The sequence below is a fragment of the Mytilus californianus genome, unplaced genomic scaffold (genome assembly GCF_021869535.1).
Source record: "Mytilus californianus isolate M0D057914Y unplaced genomic scaffold, xbMytCali1.0.p SCAF_4, whole genome shotgun sequence".
Lineage (NCBI taxonomy): Eukaryota > Metazoa > Mollusca > Bivalvia > Mytilida > Mytilidae > Mytilus > Mytilus californianus.
The window spans coordinates 1,478,488-1,500,815 of record NW_026262690.1 but is presented as its reverse complement, the minus strand read 5'-3'; the positions used below and the strand labels follow the sequence as shown (position 1 = coordinate 1,500,815).

Sequence of the window (22,328 nt, the reverse complement as noted above, 5' to 3'; positions counted from 1 at the left end):
TACTCTGTTATGACTCAAACCGACTTCTACATTAAATGTACGGTCACCATATCGAATTATTTGACAGATACTCTGTGTCGGTTTCCAACTCACTAGCAAATAGTTACCGCGGTCGTAGATTTTTTGGTCCCATTATAGCCATATGATTGGCAATTTTAAAGAATGTGTCTTATTCCAGATTGTGACATTAACTGATTATGGATTTGCATGACATTTGTTGCATGCACATTATGAAACGCTTATTCTATCGAAGCACCGGTCTAGATCATTTTTGGGTAGGTGCAATGTACCAAGTTTTTAATCTTGAATTTTCTCTTATGTTGTTGTATCTCTTATTCAAACCTTACGAGATTTGAACTTCGATAAACACTATCGCCCTAATTTATATCAGCATCTAAAAAGAGAGGTATAAGATACCATGGCAAGAAACGAAAAACGACGAAAAGACAAACAATAGTACACAAATACAACATATAAAACTAAAGTGTGAGCAACACGAACTCTACCAAAAACTGGAGGAGTTGATAAGTTTATTTGGGTAGGTCACATATTAGAAAAAGAGGACGGGATAACGATAACAACAATTGTAGAATATCCGTCGCCATCTGTGAAACAGATATTTCATAGCGGTCAACCAACTGGTGAAGGCAAACGTAAAATGTTCAAAGTAATGTTTTCACCTATACCACTTGGAACTATTCGGATCAACTGATATATAAAATTGAGAATGGAAATGGGGAATGTTTCAAAGAGACAACAACCCGACCATAGAGCAGACAATTCATATATAGAAATTGGTAAGTCCTAAGCGAGCTGATTAATCATTTCTTTCTTTTCAGACATGAGTTCATATGTTCGACGACGGATCGATGTTCGAAGTGGATAAAGAAATATTCATTCTTTCGAAAGCCCTTTATATTTTTGTTGATTTTGTGTTCCTCAGTCAAATCGAAAGATGCTCAGTGACAAATGTTACATTCGCATTCAATACCCCCAAAAAAGAAGGTTGAGTGTTTAATTTCGATATGTTAATCGATGTTGTTATTTTAAGAGGACTTTTGTATTGATGAGAGTTACATTTGGCATTAATTCATAGTGATGCACACCAGAACAACATATAGTTTATTCTATTGGCTGTCATATCAATATCTTTCACGTAATTTTTGTAAGTTATAAATGCTTACGTCCTTGTTGAGAAATATACTGATAAAGCAGCGCATCTGTAAGTACATAAACACCAGCTCCCTGTAAAACAAAATATACGAATTTAAAAAAAAATCGAGAGTGTAAAATTATTTCTGACCATTTTATTAACGCATGTTTGATTTATATATTTTAATATAGTTTGATTACGGAATGTCTTTTAATTCATTTAATTCGATTACTTTAAAAAAATTTCCAAGAAGCATATAACTTGTATTTTTGAAGTCATATTTCTTAAGTGTTTTAGCATTATAAATGTAACATGTTTGTTTTTTTTAATTTTGTTAATAAAAATAATATACGAAAATGGAGAAATGACAGAACTATATATCCAAGACTGTATTTACTTTTACTTCTTCGATCCTCTTTATCTAAACTACGTCTTACAGGTAAATTGCAATTTGGTCACTTTTCGTGTTTTGTCATGGCGTCGTCAGTTTATTGTCGACTTATGAGTTTGACTCTTCCTTTCAGACGCGCGTTTTGTCTACAAAAGACTCATCAGTGACGCTCGAAATCAATGATAATTCTTGACAACACTAAAGTACTGACTACTTGGCTGGTGATACCCTTAAGATGTAAACCTCCACTTGCAGTGGCATTGACCCAGTGGTTGTAAATAAACTCATCGTAAATACCAGGATAAAATTAGATGGCTCCACTGTATTTTACATTTCAAATACTGGAAATTTCTCAGAAATATAGCTTGAATCGAGTTTTCAATCATTTGTGCTCTTGTACTTACAGCAAAAATCGAAAATGCATCCCTGTCATTAACAGGTCTTGGCAACCAAAAATCCCATCCATCAAATATTGCAAAGAATCCGGAGTTACTATATCCTTGAAGTTCATTCAATACCTTTAAATATTTAAGATAGTTTACTGTGTTTATACAACATAATGAGTGAATAAAATAAATATATAGGAACAAAACAATAAATTTAAACAAATCTCTAATGTTTCATTTATAGTTTCAATCGCATAGTTGTTAGAAGGATGAGAGATTTAGATCATATAAACAGTGCAAACTTTGAAGTAGGAAGTATAAACTTGAAAATGTCAATTTTGAAGTGTGAAATGTTAAAATGAAAAGAAGAAATGTCAAAATAAAACTGAGAAATTTCAACTTTCAACTGAGAAAGTTAACTTTGAGTTTTACCTAAAATCTGTTATATAGGGGCCTTTTATAGCTTGCTTTGCGATATGTATGTTGACCATGGTTGTGAGTCGCACGATGACCTATAGTTGCTAGCCTCTACGTCAAGTTGGAAATAAGAATTGTCAAAATTGACATGAGAATAAAAAGTAAAATAATTTTGGTTCATTTATATGTTTCGTAGTTTAATTTGGCGTCCATTTTTGCTGAACTAGTATACATTATTGTTTAGGGGCCGGCTAAATCCCACCTCTGGGTGTGGGATTTTCATTGACCCATTGGTGGCCGGCCTTATGCTGTTTTCTGCCCTTTCCCGTTTCCATTCTAAATATTATTTCGTACAAACATCAGCCGTATCTGTTTTGATATTTTATACGTTAGGTTAAGGTGTTGAATTTAATTATATCTTTAATGTAGCTATATCAATGCAGTACAATGTTTTTCATTTATAAATAGAGTAAAGAAAAAAAAATGATTTTTTTAACTGAGACACTTATGTTATGGTCCTGAATTTTTACAACCGATCATTTACAGATAAACTGTCACAAATTAAAGGCAAACATGATAACAATTGAAACGAAGAGAACAAAATCCAGTTGTCATACCTGGTTCTATTCGGTCCTATTTGTGCCTATCAACGTCAGACTGAAAATCTTTATCATAAAAGTTCGTCTACCTTTTTGAATCTTTATGGTTGTGTCTGTAGAAAATTAAGAATAAGAGAGAGAGAAAGTGAATGAACTTACATTTTGTGTAGTTATATCATTTCCTGATTTCAGTAATAGGACACTTTTATCGACTGCTAGAACATTGACTAATGAGTTTGGATCCGCCGTCAATTCAACTTCAACATCATCACCTGGCTTAGCTCGTCTTTTGTTAAAGTTAATAGACACCTACCCAAATATTAGTTTATGAAATTTAGCATTATACAAGATATCACTTTTTAAATTATGAAAAAATATCCCAGTTATACAAACATACTGACAATATGAACGCAATGATAATAATCACATTTATCCTTCGAGTAAATGAAGTGAGAAAAGGTGTTCTCCATCAACATTGGTCTATTTATATGTGCAACACAAAAAGATGGATGACAGGGCGTATTTTTCCTTTCCTTCTGTTAATTTTGCTTTCCTAAATGAAAGCATCTATTTCTCTAATGTTATTACTTAGTATTCATTTTACTTCAGCAGAAGTAGAGATATCATAAATTCATGTGTCAGAGAATCCTGCACAAAATTTTTTTTAAATATAAGTATGTGAAACAGCATATTTATATTTCATATCAACTGTTTCCGCCATCATTCTGTGATACGGTATTATATTGTCTATAACTAGTATTGTGAGTTAACTATCGTGACTTGTGCTAGTTAACATTGACCTAGCTAATGACTAATGAAAATAGAGCAATTCCCTACCACATTATAAGATAGGACAAACAAATTAACATATGCATCGTAACTCGTACTTATCACGCTCAGTTCGATTTGGTATGGGACATATCTCTCATGGTCGAAACATTTGAAAGGCCACGACCAGAAGAGAATGCGAAAAAAAATTTCAAAATATATAATGAAAATGAGATGCTGTCTACCATGGATATTCAGAGAATGCAAAATAAAAAATCTCAAAATATATCATGAAAATGAGATGCTGCCCACCATGGATATTCAAATTTTCGAGATAATTTGACGACTCTGCAAGAGAAATCAGTAACTCAAAAATAGTACCTTCACTGAAAATGTTGCCGAAAATAGATTTTTGCCAACATATTTAATCCCGTCATACTGTTATTATTCCTTTCACAAGCTATAAGCCTTTCATCCAGTGGTGATAATGATCGTTTTTGATCGTTTGTTATTCAATTACATACTGTTTTCTCTTTATCTTTGTCATACAGGGGTCTTTAATATCTTACTAAACGGTATTGGAGTTGGTAACACAAACAGGCAACTACCTAATTTGTCAGTTTGCTTATACTCCTGTCCAAAATTCACTTAACTACGTAACATATTGCCACTTCGTCAAACCCAAGAAAATCAAGGAGTTCCAAACATTGTCGTACTTAATTTTATTATCACATTTGCCAGTCCGGTAATTTATATTCAGAGGAACAATGCATTAGTAAAGATAAAAATATATTGAACTGGTATATTCCAAACTTGAAACAAAACTTAAAATAAATAAAAAGTTGATGGAACCATTTGTCTTAAGAAGGCGTATACATTCTTTAACACTGCGGCAATCCAGCATCAGTAAATTTGTTTATAACCTTGACTTATATGTAAATATTTCAAAATACACGGACCTGAAAGTATGCAAACTACACAACGGTGTATAAGATGGTCTCACAATATATCAGCTGAATCCATAAATCATTTAGTTGTTTTTCAAACTGTGTCTGAAAACTGGCTATCGAGGCCAACATTTTGACACTAATGTTTCTCCTCAACGTCTTTATGAAGAAAAAGGTCATTCCACAATGTAAAGACAACTTAGATTTCCCTTTCAATCGACGTAGGATAGGAACAATTGGTATCCAAGTCAGCTAGATTCTTGGACCTTTTATTTCTTTTTTTTTTCTTCTTTTTTCAATCACATACTGCTTATTTAACATTAAACGTATAATATAGATTCCACGTACAGTTTTCTTTAATTTTGTTCATGTATACTAAAGTGCCTTTTACAAAACAAGAATTTATAACAGAAACATTTGGCAGTTTTATGCTTGTAAGGCAACTGACGTTATGTATTAACTTTCTAATGCAACCTTTCACATTAGACATGGGAATACAGACGTTTCTTTTCAAAGTGACACTGAATGCATTTCAAAGGTTTCCTTTAACGACATAGTGTTTTACTCTATTTGATTTAAAATTAGCCTCAGTTGGTTAGAGTCAGCAACAATACAAACAAAACAAATTACATGTATTAATCAGTATTGATCTAACTTGACGATGACTAGGGTGTAATTAATGATGTTAAGCTTCTACTATATTTTTTTTAATATGATATTGGTATGATAGAAATTGAACTGAATTTCGTCGACAAACTTTGTGTACATTAATATTGACACTGAAACGACACGGGAATGTATCTTTTTGAAATTTTGTATCGAAGCAACTTCCTTCTGGGAGAATTAAAAAGACGAGCCATAAATCAATACTACTGACTTTTGACAGGACAAATTTAAATTCACCCTTATAAATCACGATAACAATCGTAGGACTTAATTTATTTTATAAAATATAAGATTCTGCAGTGAATTTGAATTTTGCTTTTTTTAACTACATTATACATTTGTAATCATTTTTGAAAGCACTGAATGCAATAAATGATATACAACTCTACAATAATACTCACTTTATTATTAAATATGTCCTCAATAGGAAATGTAATTGCATCAGCTACAACTTCACCGTTTTGTTGTCTAACATAGTAAATCAGTAACTTTGCTTGAGGAATCATCGCATATGTGATACTTAGATTCTGGTCATGCTGTTTTCTATTTCTCATCCTAAATTGCCCTTGAGTTATAAGTGATCCTTTTGAAAAAACCTATGAATGATACGGGAATTTTTAAATTTGCATAAAAGATTTCGATATCAGATGTCATGAAAAATAAACGAAAATTAACATTCTATAAAAAAAACGCACGCACAAACGAAAGTTGAGTATTGCTGTAATTTTAATTGCTACTGGCAACCAGGAGAATGTTCTCTGGAATTAAACGTGTAACAATAACCCCGAAAGTGAATTGTTTTTTAGGGCATGTACGAATACTTCGGTCTCTCTTCTTCGGAAAATGATTATATTTATAGTTTCATCTTCTTAGAGGATCCCCTGGTGTTAAATTGAAACCTCGTAACATTCATTTTAAGATAGTTTAAATGACATAAGATTGCCCTTTTTTTATTTAGGTAAAATGCCGACCTCTTGTAGTAAACATTTAAAAGAGACTTCTATGTAATAGTTTCGCGGATTTTACGGAGGTGTAGAAATTACCTGTTATATGCGAATGAAGTTTGTTAGTATTTCTATTGGTCCGACATAAAATTATGTATGTTTTAACTCTTTTGTATTGTTACAAATTGAAGGATAAACACAAATATACCCCCTTACAAAACATCTAAAAACTAATTAGTAATTGACAGAACTTGAATAGTTGACGCATGCCCATCTTTCCATTTTATTTCCGATTATTACTTTTAAGCGTTCGCCAACTGACAAAAATAATAACATACTTTGTAATTGCAGAAGCGTATCATTTCTGTAACTTTTATAACCAATGCTAATTTCTGACCAGGCTAAACATAAATAAAAAACAAATATTTGTTTTCACAAATAAAAGCAAAGTGATTGATACAGAGAGAACATTTTTTTCCATTGCCTATTTAACAATGATCTGTTTGTTTGAAGATAAATGGACTTCTTTCCAATTGTAATTTATAACCTCTTTCAATAGGACGATCCTTCATTCGAAAGACATTGCCGTATATTTCGAAAAGGATTTTTATAAAAAATCAAGAAGAAGAGTTATAATTTGCATACGATATAGATGGTCATTGTCCTACATTTTAAGTTAATATTATATGCCATACATATCCGTGCAATATTCAGATCCACTTACTTTGAAAAAATAATGAGGATTTTTTTCTGATAATTAGGTTTCTTCAATATCAAAATAAATAGCGAAAGTTATTTCTTAAAGTGTACTTTGGAATGCTTTTATCTATGTATCTGATACTCTAATGTAATGATTAGTTTTGTATACTTTGACAAATTGCAAGCCTGATATGATGTCTTACTGTTAGACGCAAAGGAATATTTTCTTTTGAATTCTTAACAAAAAAACCGTTAGCGTAAGTGTATATTGACTATATAAGAATATTTGTTCTGAATTGTGTTTTCAAGGTTCATTTGAATATTCAGGGCTGAGTTGGCTATAGATAATGCTTGCTCTTTTTTAACTGTACCTGAGCTTTTCTGTTATTTTTAACTTCCACTTGTATGTAGTTTCTGCTTGGGGATTCTGCTTCGGACAAAAATCTGGTTACTCTCAATTTGCGGTAAAAAGCCTGTAGTTAAAAATGAAAATAGTGTTACATGTATAGTAGTACATGAACACCTAATATTCCAACTTAAATTATGAAAAAAAAATTCTTCATACTTAAGGTCAATGAATGGTTATGACCCAAAGACAATATTCAGAACATAGATTTGAAAATATTTATTTCAATTTTCTTGTATTTTACTGATAAATGGACTGAATTTATTTTAACTGTTAATAAGTAGATACAGTCTTGCAGAATTAAGTTATTTTTGCAAAGTGCCAGCAGTTAAAACCAATACCAAAAGATGGAGAAGTGAATTTGGATTCTAAATATATATGTTTTGAAGAAATTTGATGATGAGGAATTACTTACCTAAAGAATTTCCATTTGGATTTTTAGAATTGAATTATTGATTTTCTGTTGTGAGCAGTTATACTGACTAACTACATTATGCCTGGAGGCAATTCTTTACCAAGTAATAAAACTGGACAAAATACCACAGAAAAGAAATCTACTAACACTAATACTGTCCAAACACTACCGTCAGCCAGAAGGAATTTAGATAAAACAAAAGCCAGAACACAAGCTAAATTACCAAAGAGAACTCATTCAGAGTTGTCTAGTGAGTCAGACAATAGTATGGACACTAGTGGATTAAATAGTCTACAAAAGGACCTTGATGAAATTAAAACAAACCTTCAGGGGATAACTAAAAAGGATGATCTTGACATACTAACATTTATAATTTTTAAGGTGATTCAACTTGTATTTTTGTTATCTCCCTTGAGTCACTAGTTTCTATTATTCTTATAATTGAACATGTATATATATACTACTCACACTTAACAAATATAAGAGACACTTATGGCAAATGTTAATGTACAGATATTATTCTGTATAAACTGAAAAAGTGTGATGCGTTGTTCATAATTATGAAAATGCTTTATCACAATTGTCATATTCAATCAATTGAATATTTTTTTAAACTTTTTCTAATCTATTGTTCTATTTTTTTCCATTTATTTTTAAACAATCTTTTGAAAATTATCCTGTTTGACATCCCCATTCTAATTACTTTTCTGTGTTAACATCATTATTTGAAAATTATTTTTACTTCTTTCATTCAACTACTTGAGGTAATTTGGATGCAGACATTTTATGATCAATAAGTTCATTAAAGATTTTTTCTGTATACTGTCAAGGCCTTCGGAACACATTAAAGAGAAAAGATGTATTTGATATGCTGAAGTCAAAGAACAATAATATATATTGTATGCAGGATACTCATTTTACAGATGATATAGAAAACATTGTGAGATCTATATGGGGTTATGACTGTAACTTTTCATCTGTTAGTTCAAACTCTAGGGGTGTAGCTATTTTGTTTAATAATAATTTTGAATGCAAAGTGTTAAAAGAAAAAAAAACCGATATAAATGGAAACTATTTAATCTTAGATATTCTCGTAGAAAATGGAAAGATAACTCTTGTATGTCTATACGGACCATATACAGATAATCCATTTTTTTTTCTCCAAAATTATGTCTGTTATTGATGATTTTGAAAATGAATACTATGTTATTTGTGGCGATTTTAATCTTGTCCAAAACCCATGGATAGATTATTGCAACTATGTGAATATGAACAATTTAAAAGCTAGGGAAAAGGTTCTTGAATTTACTGAAGAAAGAAATCTGATAGACCCGTATCGAGAACTTCTTCCAGATGTACAGCGATACACTTTGAGGAAGAGAAATCCTTTTAAACAGGCTAGATTATACTTTTTTCTTCTCACTGAAAACGTCCTAAACAGTCTCAAAAATTGTAATGTACTTCCAAGCTATCGATCAGATCACTCTATGATTTTGCTTGATTTAGAATTTAACCCTTTCATTAGGGGAAAAGGTTTGTGGAAGTTTAACAACTCTTTGTTATATGATATAGACTATATAAATACCATTAAACAAAAAATGCAGGAAGTGAAAAAACAATATTGTGCTTTAGTTTATAATTTGGAAAATATTGACAAAATAGATAGTACAGACATTCATTTTAGAATTTACTGTCAACTTTTGCTTGAGACTCTTCTGATGAAAATTAGGGGAAAAACAATTTCATATTCAAGTTATAAAAAAAGCAAGACAAAAAAGGGAGATAAATCTCCGAAATGAAGTAACTCAATTAGAGGATAGAGTTGATGAACATTCAATAAACGAATTAGAAGCAAAAAACATGAGCTTGAAAGTTTACAATTACAAAAAGTACAAGGGGAATTAGTAAGATCACGTGTCCAATGGATACAGGAAGGGGAAAAACCTACTAATTTATTTCTGTGGCTTAGAATCACGAAATTTTATAAGTAAATTATTCTTAAAGTAGAGAAAGAAAATGGGGAAATTATAACAAAACAGAAAGATATTTTAAATGAAGTTAAATAAAAGGGATACCAAAAATACTTTAAGGTTGCACTTTGTAAATACAGCTATTTCTCAAACCTTGCCTCTTTTGGGGAGATATATAATATTCATAGATATGTTAATTTGTTAACGTACTGGTTCCCATTTATGATCTCAGTGTTTCATCTCATAGTAACATCACTTGGGAATGTAACCAGTATAGAAAAACATGGTAGCGCCTAAATTTTAATTCTTAGGAGGTCCAAATATGGAGGTAAGGGTAGTATAGAATTTTAGTACAAGTTTAAACTCTTAGAAGTTCAGGGTATATAAATGTTGAAAACATGCCGCACAGCCCTATATTTTGACCTTTGAATAAAATAGTAGTGCATATAAACTTTCCGTTCTGGGATATCATTTTTCACGAAACTTCATAGTAAAAGTGTCACAGTTTCAGCCGCAAAGGGAGTTCCTATGGAAAATTGCATCGTCTATGTTTACAGAATTGCAACCTATATAGGGTTAAAAAATAGAACATACAGATTTTCACAAAATTTGGTTTATCTCAGAGATTTTAAAGAATTTAACTGAAATATGAAGTTTTATAAATATTTCATGAAGATTGAGAAAATCCTGAGCCTTAAATATGATGACTCAGCATAAATTCACAGTGTACTTTATGCATGGTTTACTTAAAGCCCTGAATTCAAAATAAATTCATAATATATGCCTATTTGTAATTTAAATTGTTTAAAAGTGCTTATATTTACTCTTCGCAGTCATTGCAACTCATTGATCCTTCCTAAATATTTTTGTTCGGGTGCTTTTGTCCTGTCGATAACCCAAAAGTAAGCCGTAACACCTAAATGTGCTTTTTTGTGACCGGGGCATTAAAAAGTACAAGCTAGAATTACAAAAAGACCGCAATAAAACTTACAATAGTGTGTTCTATCCTAAATATATACTAAATATTCCACATTGCTAGAAACAGGGAAAATATTTAGGAAATGTGAGGCCCTAGGGACAAAAAACAGAAACAAATGCCTACCCCTGGGTCATAAAACAGATAATTTAACTTGTAAATGCTATGATTTTATTATTTTCAAGGTCTTTTGTAAAGAAAACAATAACTGTGCTGGGAAGTTATGCAAAAATAAGATGTAAGCAGTCATTTCTATCAAACTTTTAGTGAATTTAGGCACCAGACTGATATATTCTTAAATACAACTTTTGCAAATATGGCTTTGTTTAGACACTTCTAGTTCATATATTAACTAACTTATGTTAGATATATGGTTAGGGATGATACTGTTGAGACAAGAACTCTTAACTGACCATTTGAGACAGAAATTATGAACTTTCATTGACAAATAGGCATTTAGTAAGATGTGGACTGGAGACACAGGCAGGATTGGATACTTTGTATAATCTTGAAAGTTGGAATGATTAACTACTAAACAATACACTTATAGTATAACACAATGCTTTCAATTTGTTATCAGAATAGTTTCAAACAGGTTTTAGACAGTTCATGTCAGAAAACATGCACATAGGGTAAGCTGGCAATAATTAAAGTCTTGTTTTCAAATTCTTTAAAAAATTGAAACAGGGATAGGGGTAACAAATGTACTGTAAAAGGAAACTTAGAGTATATGCAGTGATTTCTTTAAGGCTATAATTCTGATAAATAAGTATTGTTGTGAGAAAAGGTGTTTTTAGAGAGTTTTATTTTTGAATAAATGTTTGTATAGGTTGCACTTTGTAAATACAGCTATTTCTCAAACCACGCCTCTTTTGGGGAGATATATAATATTCATAGATATGTTAATTTGTTAACGTACTGGTTCCCATTTATGATCTCTGTGTTTCATCTCATAGTTACATTACTTGGAAATGTAACCAGTATAGAAAAACATGGTAGCGCCTAAATTTTAATTCTTAGGAGGTCCAAATATGGAGGTAAGGGTAGTATAGAATTTTAGTACAAGTTTAAACTCTTAGAAGTTCAGGGCATATAAATGTTGAAAATATGCCGCACAGCCCTATATTTTGACCTTTGAATAAAATAGTAGTGCATATAAACTTTCCGTTCTGGGATATCATTTTTCACGAAACTTCATAGTAAAAGTGTCACAGTTTCAGCCGCAAAGGGAGTTCCTATGATAAATTGCATTGTCTATGTTTACAGAATTGCAACCTTAAGCGATCTGAAAAAACCTTGAAAAATTTAAGTGTTCCTATACTTTCATCTCAGGAAAAAGAACGCTTGGTGGGTATAATTACTGTTAAAGAAGCTGGAGAAGCATTGAAAAAAATGAAAAACAACAAAACTCCTGGAACTGATGGTTTTTTAGCAGAGTTCTATAAAATGTTTTGGAAGGATCTTCAAATTTCTATTGTAAATTCTTTAAATTATGGTGCAAAAACAGGAGAACTATCTGTTACACAAAAACAAGGGATTATTACTTGTCTACCGAAAGGGAATAAACCCAGCCACTTTATAAAAAACTGGCGCCCAATATCTTTATTGAATACTTTGTATAAAATTGGATCAGCAGCTATAGCAAACAGATTTAAGATTGTCCTCGATAAATTAATCTATTTTGATCAGACTGGTTTTATTAGTGGTAGGTATATTGGGGAATATATACGACTCATTTTTGATATATTACAATACACAGAAGAACATGAAATACGAGGGCTTGTACTATTGATTGATTTTGAAAAAGCTTTCGATTCCATATCATGGGATTTTTTGATGAATGTTTTGAAATTTTTCAATTTTGGCGAATCCATCATTAATTGAGTTAAAGTTTTTTATAATAATATCAATTCAGCTGTCATCCAGGGGGGGGGGGGGGGGGGGGGGACCTTTCAGATTTTTTCACGATTGGAAGAGGTTGTAGACAAGGGGATACGCTGTCTCCATATCTTTTTATTTTATGTGTTGAGATTCTGGTATTGAAAATATGGGGAAATAGTGACATTAGTGGTATAAAGGTCACACGGGTTGAACATAAATTGTCACAATTTGCTTATGACACTTCTTTGATTTTGGATGGGAGTTAAAAATTCCTGCAGGAATCACTATTAGAATTAGACTGGTTTGCAAAAATATCTGGACAGAATATTATCTTCACAAAAACACTAGTTATTTGGTTTGGGAGCAAAATATATAATACAGATACATTATGTCCTGACAGAAATCTGTCTTGGGGTGAAACTCCTTTTACATTACTAGGTATCAATTTTGATGTAGATCTTGAGAAAATTGTTAAGATAAATTATTCTGAAAGAATTGTACAGATCAAAAATACTTTAAATCAATGGTCTAAAAGGAATTTAACTGTAATAGGTAGAATAACTGTGATCAAAACTCTAGTCTTGCCCATTGTAAACCATCTCATTATCTCTCTGCCAAACCCTTCAGATGATATTGTTAAGAGAATAAATGAACTTATTTATAAATACATATGGAACTCACTTATACATAGAGTTAAGAAGGATATCTTAATCAAAGATTATTTGGAGGGAGGTTTGAAAATGCTTGATTTGAATATGTTTATTATAGCACTTAAATCAACATGGATTAGAAGGATTTTGCAGAGAGATAATAAATGGCAAAATATTTTCATGTCAAATATAGATCAGAAAAAGTTTGTTAGTTGTGGTGTTGATTACATTAGACAACTTTATATGACAGTAAACAACTATTTTTGGAAAGATGTACTAAGATCCTGGGAAATGATTATTCAAAAAGAGAGAAACTTCACTTATGATTCATTTTTATCAAATCCACTGTGGCTTAATAATAATATTAATATTGGTCATAAATCAGTAATTTATCAATAGATATAGGAAGATGTGGTATGAGTGCCAATGAGACAACTCCCCATCCAAGTAACAATTTATAAAAGTAAACCATTAAAGGTCAAGGTACGGCCTTCAACACGGAGCATTGGCTCACACCGAACAGCAAGCTATAAAGGGCAAGAATGGAAATAAAAAAAATTAAAAAAATTTCATAGCATTTTATGACATTTTGGCAGTTGCTCGTTTATGATAAAGAGATACTGTCTGAAAGCAAAATTTTGAAAATATTTTTTTTTTTTTTTTTTTGTTTCTCCTTGTTTTATTGATATATAGACTCAGTTTTTTCAAAGTTACAAACTTTTGAAAATATATTTATTTAAGTTATAGTATTTTACTTCTTCGACCGAAGCTAATCCTCAAAATCAATAGATAGCATCCAAAGAAAAAGTTTGATTGTTTTTTAAACTCTGTATTATACTGATAAATGGATTACTTTTTTACAGTCAACATTACAATTTTACACTGACAGCAGTAATAGCAGGTGAGACACGTGGTTCTGCGTAACTCTATAACTAGACTAAGTATGTTGGTGATTATTTAATCAAATAATATTTTCGTTCATTTATATATTTTTATCGATACCTGTATTGTACCAGACTGTGCTGCTTTAGGGAATCTAGCTGAGAGCACAATTATTCCTGATTCAGGGATCTGTTCCAAACGTGTCCAATGGTTGAATGGTTGTGGAAATGGACGAATAGGCATAATCTGATCACCGCTTGGTCTCCCATTTTGTGGTTTCTTTTCACCAGGCACAGTATACCTTACCGTAATGTTTACAAAGCCCAATGGTGGGTTTAAGGGACTATCATCTTGCTGTGTAGCTCTCAACTAAAATGTACCATTGATAGACAAAAATGTATATAAAATGCTTATACCTTACAATAAAAAAAACCCTTGAATTGGATTTGACTAATCCCTCAAATAACAACGACAAGTAAGGATATACGGAATGATTGTCAATTTGACAACTCTCCACCAGTGACCAAATTGTGTAGATGTAAATATCTATAGGCCAGTTACAAGTCAATTTATATTATCAAATATTAATGAATTGCGTGAATTTTTTTTTTAAATGTATTCCTTGTATCACCAAGCCTTCGTGGCAATCCTTTTAGAAAACTGCCAAATTTTAAATGAAAAGACTACTGTGCAAATGTATATTGGTAACAAAAAAGCTGAAACAAATTTGCATATCTCATTTTATTTTTTATGCCGTTAATATTTTAATGGTTATTACTTACATTACTAGATTTTATTATAACACATCAGCTCAATCTCTGTCAATCAAAGTTCAAAAAAAAGTGATACTGACGATACCAAAGGGATAGTCAAACTCAAAAGTCGAAAACAAATGGACATAATAAAAAAAGAAAAACCAAAAGACAAACAACAGTCTACAAAACACAACACAGAAAACTCAACACGAACCTGACCAAAAACAAGAGGTTATCTTAGTTGTTTCGGAAGGGATAGCAGATCCTGCTGAACATGTGTCATCTATCGTTTTGCTCATGTAAATACAAACCCTTAGTAAATTTGAGGTGTGTATTATTCCTTACATATCTTCTTTTGTTTTTATCGTTTCGTTCATATTATTTGCGTTATAAAACGTTTGGGTTTTTAACAAATTACTTCATAGGCAAGGAAGCACATGCAGTTATATGTCAATGCGGCGGCAAATTGGAAAAACATAGTCGAGATATTGAAGTCAACGGTTTTCGAGGGCCTATATTATCAATAGGTCGAACTACTTTTTACTAATCCAACTGTTAAAGGTTCTTGAATTGATTTGTTATTATATTTCGAGTGTCTATATTATCAAGAGATCTACTTTTACTAATTCAACTGTTCTGTAATGCACTTGTTATTGGATGTGCTTATTAGTTCTTCCAATACTGCTAAGCATGATTTATTACTTTTTAAAGTCTTTTCCAAATAATACGTTTGCTTGATTATATTTTAAATATTCCAATTCCCTAAGACAACGGTATTTTCTAAAGTATTTTGCTTTCCGGCCTTTCTTTAACCGTTTCTTAAAATGGTATGTACTACAATTCTATATGTCGCCTGGTCATTATTGTATGTTAGATGAACATTATGTGAACCGTTAATAGTGACATGTGGTAAAGCATGTAAATACTGTTGCTAAATTTTTCTAAATTTTGACGACAGTAGTTAAAATCTTGTAACTCGAGTAGGAACAGACAAGTCAAGGTCGAAAACAAACCATTGGGAATCGCTTCAACTCTAAACGGAGCGCGACTGGGTGCTTCGACATGATAAATAAAGGCAACAGTAGTATACCGCTGTTAAAAAGTCATAAATCGATTAAGAGAAAACAAATCAGCGTTACAAACTGAAACCGAGGGAAACACATTAACTATAAGAGGAAAACAACGGAACAACAGAAACACTGAACTGCAACAAAAAACAAAGGCAAAACATACATAGAAACGGACGATTAGATAACAACTGCGATTTTCCTGACTTGGTACAGGACATTTTAAGAAAAAATGGTGGGTTGAACCAGGGTTTATGGCTAGCCAAAACCTTCGGCTTATATGGGAATGTTAAGAACACAAGAACACTAAGCAAAGAGAAATGCATCAATAAATAATATAATAGTAAATTACAACATGTAAACCGCAGAATAACAACGGACATCTCACATTAACGACAGCACAGGACACCACAAACAGTGAAGTATATATAATCTTGAAATTCATATAATTATATGGAACGAGATCCTAAAATTCACAATTATTTTCACAATACTAATTCAAATATAACTCGACTATACTGACAAATAAGACATATGTGAGATGTACCAAAAATACAGAATTCAAACCACAAACGATAAGACATAACACAATATCCAACCGAATTTACAAAAGACACATCATAACTAAATACATGAATGTTGGATGTATAAATACCAAGACACGTCGTATAGCAATGCGAATTCACACTCGGCAAAACAGTCATATTCGGGAATAGGTCACGTTCAGTACTTAGCAGACAGACGACATAGATGGTAAACCACAAGCTAAGACGTGGTAAAAATGTCGTTTGATAGTTTAGACACAGACACATCGTATAGATCAACCAATTCATGATGGTGTCCATAAAATTTACGGAGTGTCATTTTTAGTCTTTACTCCTCATAACTCTGTTGGAGCAGTTTCTGCGTAAGGAGCATACCCCTGTATATGAAGTCCGTATAGTGTGAACATGCACGAGCATAACGTATCAATTGGGATATGTAAACACCAAACGACGGAGCAGAGGTTATGTTACTGCTGAGAAATGGGAAATTGATAATTGGGAAGTTGAAATCATTCCGTTTGTCATAGAATTTAGTGTCCATCTGTGTCATTATCAAGGAAAAGATCAAGGTATAAAGCAGTCCTTCTAGTATCAGTAGTATCCTTAATTTCATGTTCACTGGGATATGTGAGATGCAAGTACTGACTGAAATATAGGTTATAGAAACGGAGACCAAAACGTAACATACCAGTCAACTTACTAGTATCTAATGATATTAGACCGCGAAAACATGCAATTTGTGAGTTGAGACACCGACAAATCGTATCGGTCAATGAATTTTGGATGGTGACCGTTAATCATGTACTCACTATTATTGTATAGTCCAATCCAGGTTTGAATACGCTTGACATACTGGAGGAAAACGTTAGTTTTTCTGGTGTGTAATAAATTATAACATTTCTCGTATCATTTGCTGAGATGCCTGTAATTGCTTCTGTTACATTAGCTATGACCTCTATGTAAGTTCCCACTTTTGGTACAATTTCACTCATTAAAACTCGAACTGTGGCTTTTCCATTTATCTGTATTATATAGTACATAAATAAAGTCAACATGAAAATGTTTATGATGGATCAGCTTCTGAAAAACGAAATGTTGTCCATTAGCATCAATATAGGATGGGTATCCTAAAGACTGAAAGGTATGATATGGTAAAAAACTTTTTTTCTAAAATCGCTGCAAAGCAATATGAAAATTATGCAAATCAGCTATGCTTGTTATTAAATCAAATTATATTGTTTACGTATCGTATCAAATATCATAAATATTTGGTGCTATATTTTAAAAAGTATAACAACAAAAATAAGGAAAATTCAAAACGGAAAGTCCCTTATCAAATGGCAAAATCAAAAGCTCAAACACATCAAACGAATGGAAAATAACTGCCATATTCCTGACTTGGTACAGGCATTTCCTTATGTAGAAAATGCTGGATTAAACCATGTTTTATAGCTAGGTAAACCTTTTACTTGTAGCACAAACGGTAATTGCAACAGGTGCTTTACGATATTTCGCCCGGGACTATATTCTTTTTTATTGGTGCAGTATTACTGAAGTAGAAATCAGACTTTGTGGTATAAGTAACATCATCAATGTAAGTTTTGTTAAGTGCACCGTTCAAACTAATGGTAATTTTAAAACTTAACCATTTAAAGATATTAGTTTTTTTTATATTGAGTGCAGGGTTTGTTGCTGGTGCTGTGTGGATAAGTATAATGTGTCCCCTTGCTTGTAGTGTATGCTTTTATATTTTACCGTTATGAGTATTTTGCTTGTGAGAGAGAGTCAACTAATACTTTTTATCATTACATACAAACAACTTTGGTTGATAGTTGTCTCATTCGCAATCATACCACATCTTCTTATTTTTATATGAAAGGATACTGTCGAGGATTATGTCATTGAATAGAGAAAACGTGACAAAATTATCTTAAGCACACTTTTCAAATGAGCAAAGCCACTTTGTTGATGCAAACAATAATTTTAATAAATGTTTTTATTTACACTCGTGCCACTTCTAGCTTTAAAAAAAACTATATGTTTAATCTGATAAATATATGTAATCTACAAACTATGCATATATAGTTGGCAATATTTTGACATAAGTTGTATGCCATCTTTATATCAAGAATCATACCACCTATCAAGTGATTTAATTGTATTTACTATGCAGTAGCCAATGGTATTAGTTCTTTTGATAAACATTTTGACAAAATGTTTGCTATAAACTTTTGTATCATTTTGTATAGACTATATTTGCAACTTCCAAAACAGCTTTCATGTTTGAACTTTACTGCATATAAAATTGTGCACAAAAAAGGCAATAGTAGTATACCTCTGTTCAATAGTCATAAATCGATTTAACTGAAACAAATCGGGTCACAAACCAAAACTGAGGGAAACACATCAACTACAAGAGGAAACACTGAACTGCTACAAAAACAAACGCCAACATACATAGAAACGGACTATGTGATAACAACTGCCATATTTCTGACTTGGTACAGGACATTTTAAGAAAAAATGGTGGGTTGAACCTGGTTTTGTGGCTAGCCAAATCTCACGCTTATATGGCAATGTTAAAAATACCGCTAAAATGACAACATTACGTGACAGGAATACACTACAAATAAATGCAAGAATATTCAAGACAGAGAAATACATAAATAAATAGTATAATAGTCCATTTCAACATGTAAACCACAGAATAACAACGAACACCTAAAATTAATTTGCGACAGAACACAAATACAGCACAATAGAATAATGAACTGTGCGTCACACAAATATATCAACGCAACAAAAAGTGACGTCACAGTTAAATTTCTAAAAGTACGATATGAAATTGGGATTAAGTTTTTAATGGTGTTTGTTGATGTATTTTTAACCATTACAAGAATATTAATATAGAATTGTGTTAGTAATGGTGTAATTATTTGTATTTTATAACCATGTCGGTTTTTCTTCTAAATCAAACTGTGTTAAAACAAATAAATCCTGTGCATATTGTTACTTTAAACTAAAAATCATAAAGATGAACTAGGTGATTAATATCTTTACTTTTACATACATATAGAAAATAAAAATAGAATTAAAACCACAAACGATAAGACATAAAACAACATCTAACCAGAATTACAAATGGAACATCATAACTAAATACATGAATGTTGGATGTACAAATACCGAGACACGTCTAATAGCAATGCAAATTTACACTCAGCAAAACAGTCATATTCGGGAATAGGTCACGAAATGCTTTAAGGAACATAATGATGACCCAACATAAATTTTCCTTACAATACGTAGAAACATATATATAACAATATAATGTCTGGAAGTAAAAAAAATTACATGATACTATCATAATTTTTTCAGATATACCTTTAATTTCTTTACAATCTGATCTTCAGTATTCCATTGTCGTTTAATAGTCAATACTGCATCACCTTGTACTGGCTTCCCAAAAGTGTACCTGAAGATCATTGATATGAGTCAGAGTTACTGCTATATTTCGTGTTATTTTATACAGTTTAGGAGAAGTTTTGGCAATTGATTTGATAATTTTAACAAGACCTGAGGATGAAATGAATGTGACAAAAAACTCAAATGTAAAACATACATGTATGAAATCATTTCTGTTCGTACAGCACATGTGTCTGGAATAGTCTTTAACAGGTACGATCGTGACTTTATGGATAGCCAAACATTAAATTTGTTATGTGGTGCTGACACATCCTAAATTGTATAATTAGAACATCCTTGACGTCTTTAGAAATTCAAATATGTTAATGAACACGCGATTGCTTTATCATATAATTACCGTCAATGATATATTAAATTATGTTGTGGCCTGTTATGTTTTTCTGTTGATGACATACAATTGGGACATTTCCATTGGCATTTGTTACGTCAACAATAACTTTCCAAAGTCACATTTCCACAAAAGGAACTGAGATTTGTGAATTTTTCAATGTTATACTAAACACTCATATTTCTTCTGAAAATGTCTGTACTAATTCAAGAATATGACAGTTACTTTTCCATTCGTTCCTTTGGTTAGTTTTGAAATAATCAATTTCCCCAACCTTAGTTGCAATATACCAACTTCACCTCTTTATGGGATATACATTTCCCAACTCATTCGGTATACAAGAGCTTGCAGCTGCTACTCAGACTTCATAAAACGTCAACAGTGTCCAAGCAGAAAAAAGATGAACCAGGGTTATGTCAATGAACGTCTCGTCCTTTTTCTAAACAAGTTCATCGGAAGATACCAAGACCTTGATGATAAATATTCCGTATCAACTTCACAAATAATAAATGATGGTCTTGACGTATAGGTTCTAGGTACTGCCCTTGTTTATCATCTTAATTACGTGTTATAGTGTTCTTTTATTTGTCTTTGTAAATTATTAACGTTTACTGTTTAGTTTATTATTGGTAATATCTTTTTGTCGTCGCCCGGTATTTATACATCCCGCCATTGTGTTATTGTGTTATGGTAATTTTTTGTATTCTTGTCTTTCATTTTTTTTTTTTGGTTATGTGCTTTGTATATATTCCATTTAGTTTTTCTTTGTTGACATATTTGTTTGTTTTTATAGTGATTAAGATTATAACACAATATTGACTGCTGTACCCGTATTTTTCACTATCTTACTTATTATGTCTGTTTGTTTTGTTCACACATTGATGTTAGTATAATGGAATTTTGAGCGACTGTCATACAAGTGAGAGGTTTAACTAGCTGTTAAACCAGTTTTAATCCACCATTTTCTACATAAAGAAATGCCTGTACCAAGTCAGGAATATGACAGTTATTTTCCATTCGTTTTGGTGTGTTTAAGCTTTTACCTTGCAATTTGATAAGAGACTTTCAGTTTTTATGGACTTCCTCTTTTTGAATTTACCTTTGAGTTTGGTATTTTTGTTAAAACTTTTTTTCAAATATTTCACCTCAAAATATTTTTAATGTGAAATTTGATTCCATTCTAGCGTGTAAATACCTTGAAAACGTCTAATATAAGCAGGAGTCTGGGTACCTGACATAATAATCACAATACCATAGGAGGAGTTATTTGCAAAAACAAAAATATTTCACTAAGACAAAAATAAGTTTTTTGCCGTAAGAGAAAAACGCTAAACAGCTCGTGAATATGGACATAGATAAATATTATCTTTTTATATTTAAGATGATAATGATGATCTTGCCTAAGGTTCGTTTATTCTTATTTTGAAATTTATAGAGTTGAAATCAAGCGATAACAAGCGATATCTAATACTCTTTCGTTATGAAACCTATAATTATAAAAAAAAACAACTAGAAACAAATGTCATTATTGAGACAAAAAGATATAATATATATTTTTCTTCTAGTTGACGACCAATGTTGGATTTTTTTCTGAGTTCGAAGTAAAACACCTCAGAAACATGTCAAAATAAAAATGGTGTTTTTCGAATCATAGAAGTGAAATATTCGGGTCTATTTGAATGCCAAAACAATTCTAATTGCATTGGAATGTTTTTTTTTTTAAATTAATGGACTTTATTTGTTGGAGATTTGTTGAATTGCTCATGCAATAACTATCATTTCTTTTAGAGTAATAAGTATGGTACCAAAACTAGTTTATTGGTGAATACACGTTAGCCAATTGGTTTTTATTATCATAACTTTTTCAAGTATGTGATTCTTTGTTGCTATTCTCTAACGTATAAGCCAAATCTCGTTCTTTTCATTTATGTCGCTATACAAAATGAAAACAACACATTATAAATTTCATGCGTCCGAAGCGCTTTTCTGGATTTGCC

General features: G+C 31.5%; 1 protein-coding gene across 1 annotated transcript in view; it reads right to left on the bottom strand.

Annotated features, from left to right (window-relative positions):
- Window positions 1-22,328, bottom strand: part of LOC127737250 (CD109 antigen-like) — a 90,939-nt gene that overhangs the window by 48,296 nt on the left and 20,315 nt on the right. Inside the window, exons 10-18 of the mRNA XM_052247793.1 lie at window positions 19,902-19,992; window positions 17,327-17,539; window positions 14,271-14,519; window positions 7,342-7,443; window positions 6,610-6,672; window positions 5,729-5,923; window positions 3,106-3,255; window positions 1,949-2,062; window positions 1,185-1,245 (exon numbers count right to left, since the gene is read on the bottom strand). Of these exons, the coding sequence (XP_052103753.1) occupies window positions 1,185-1,245; window positions 1,949-2,062; window positions 3,106-3,255; window positions 5,729-5,923; window positions 6,610-6,672; window positions 7,342-7,443; window positions 14,271-14,519; window positions 17,327-17,539; window positions 19,902-19,992 (1,238 nt within the window). The remainder of the gene's footprint in view (window positions 1-1,184; window positions 1,246-1,948; window positions 2,063-3,105; window positions 3,256-5,728; window positions 5,924-6,609; window positions 6,673-7,341; window positions 7,444-14,270; window positions 14,520-17,326; window positions 17,540-19,901; window positions 19,993-22,328) is intronic.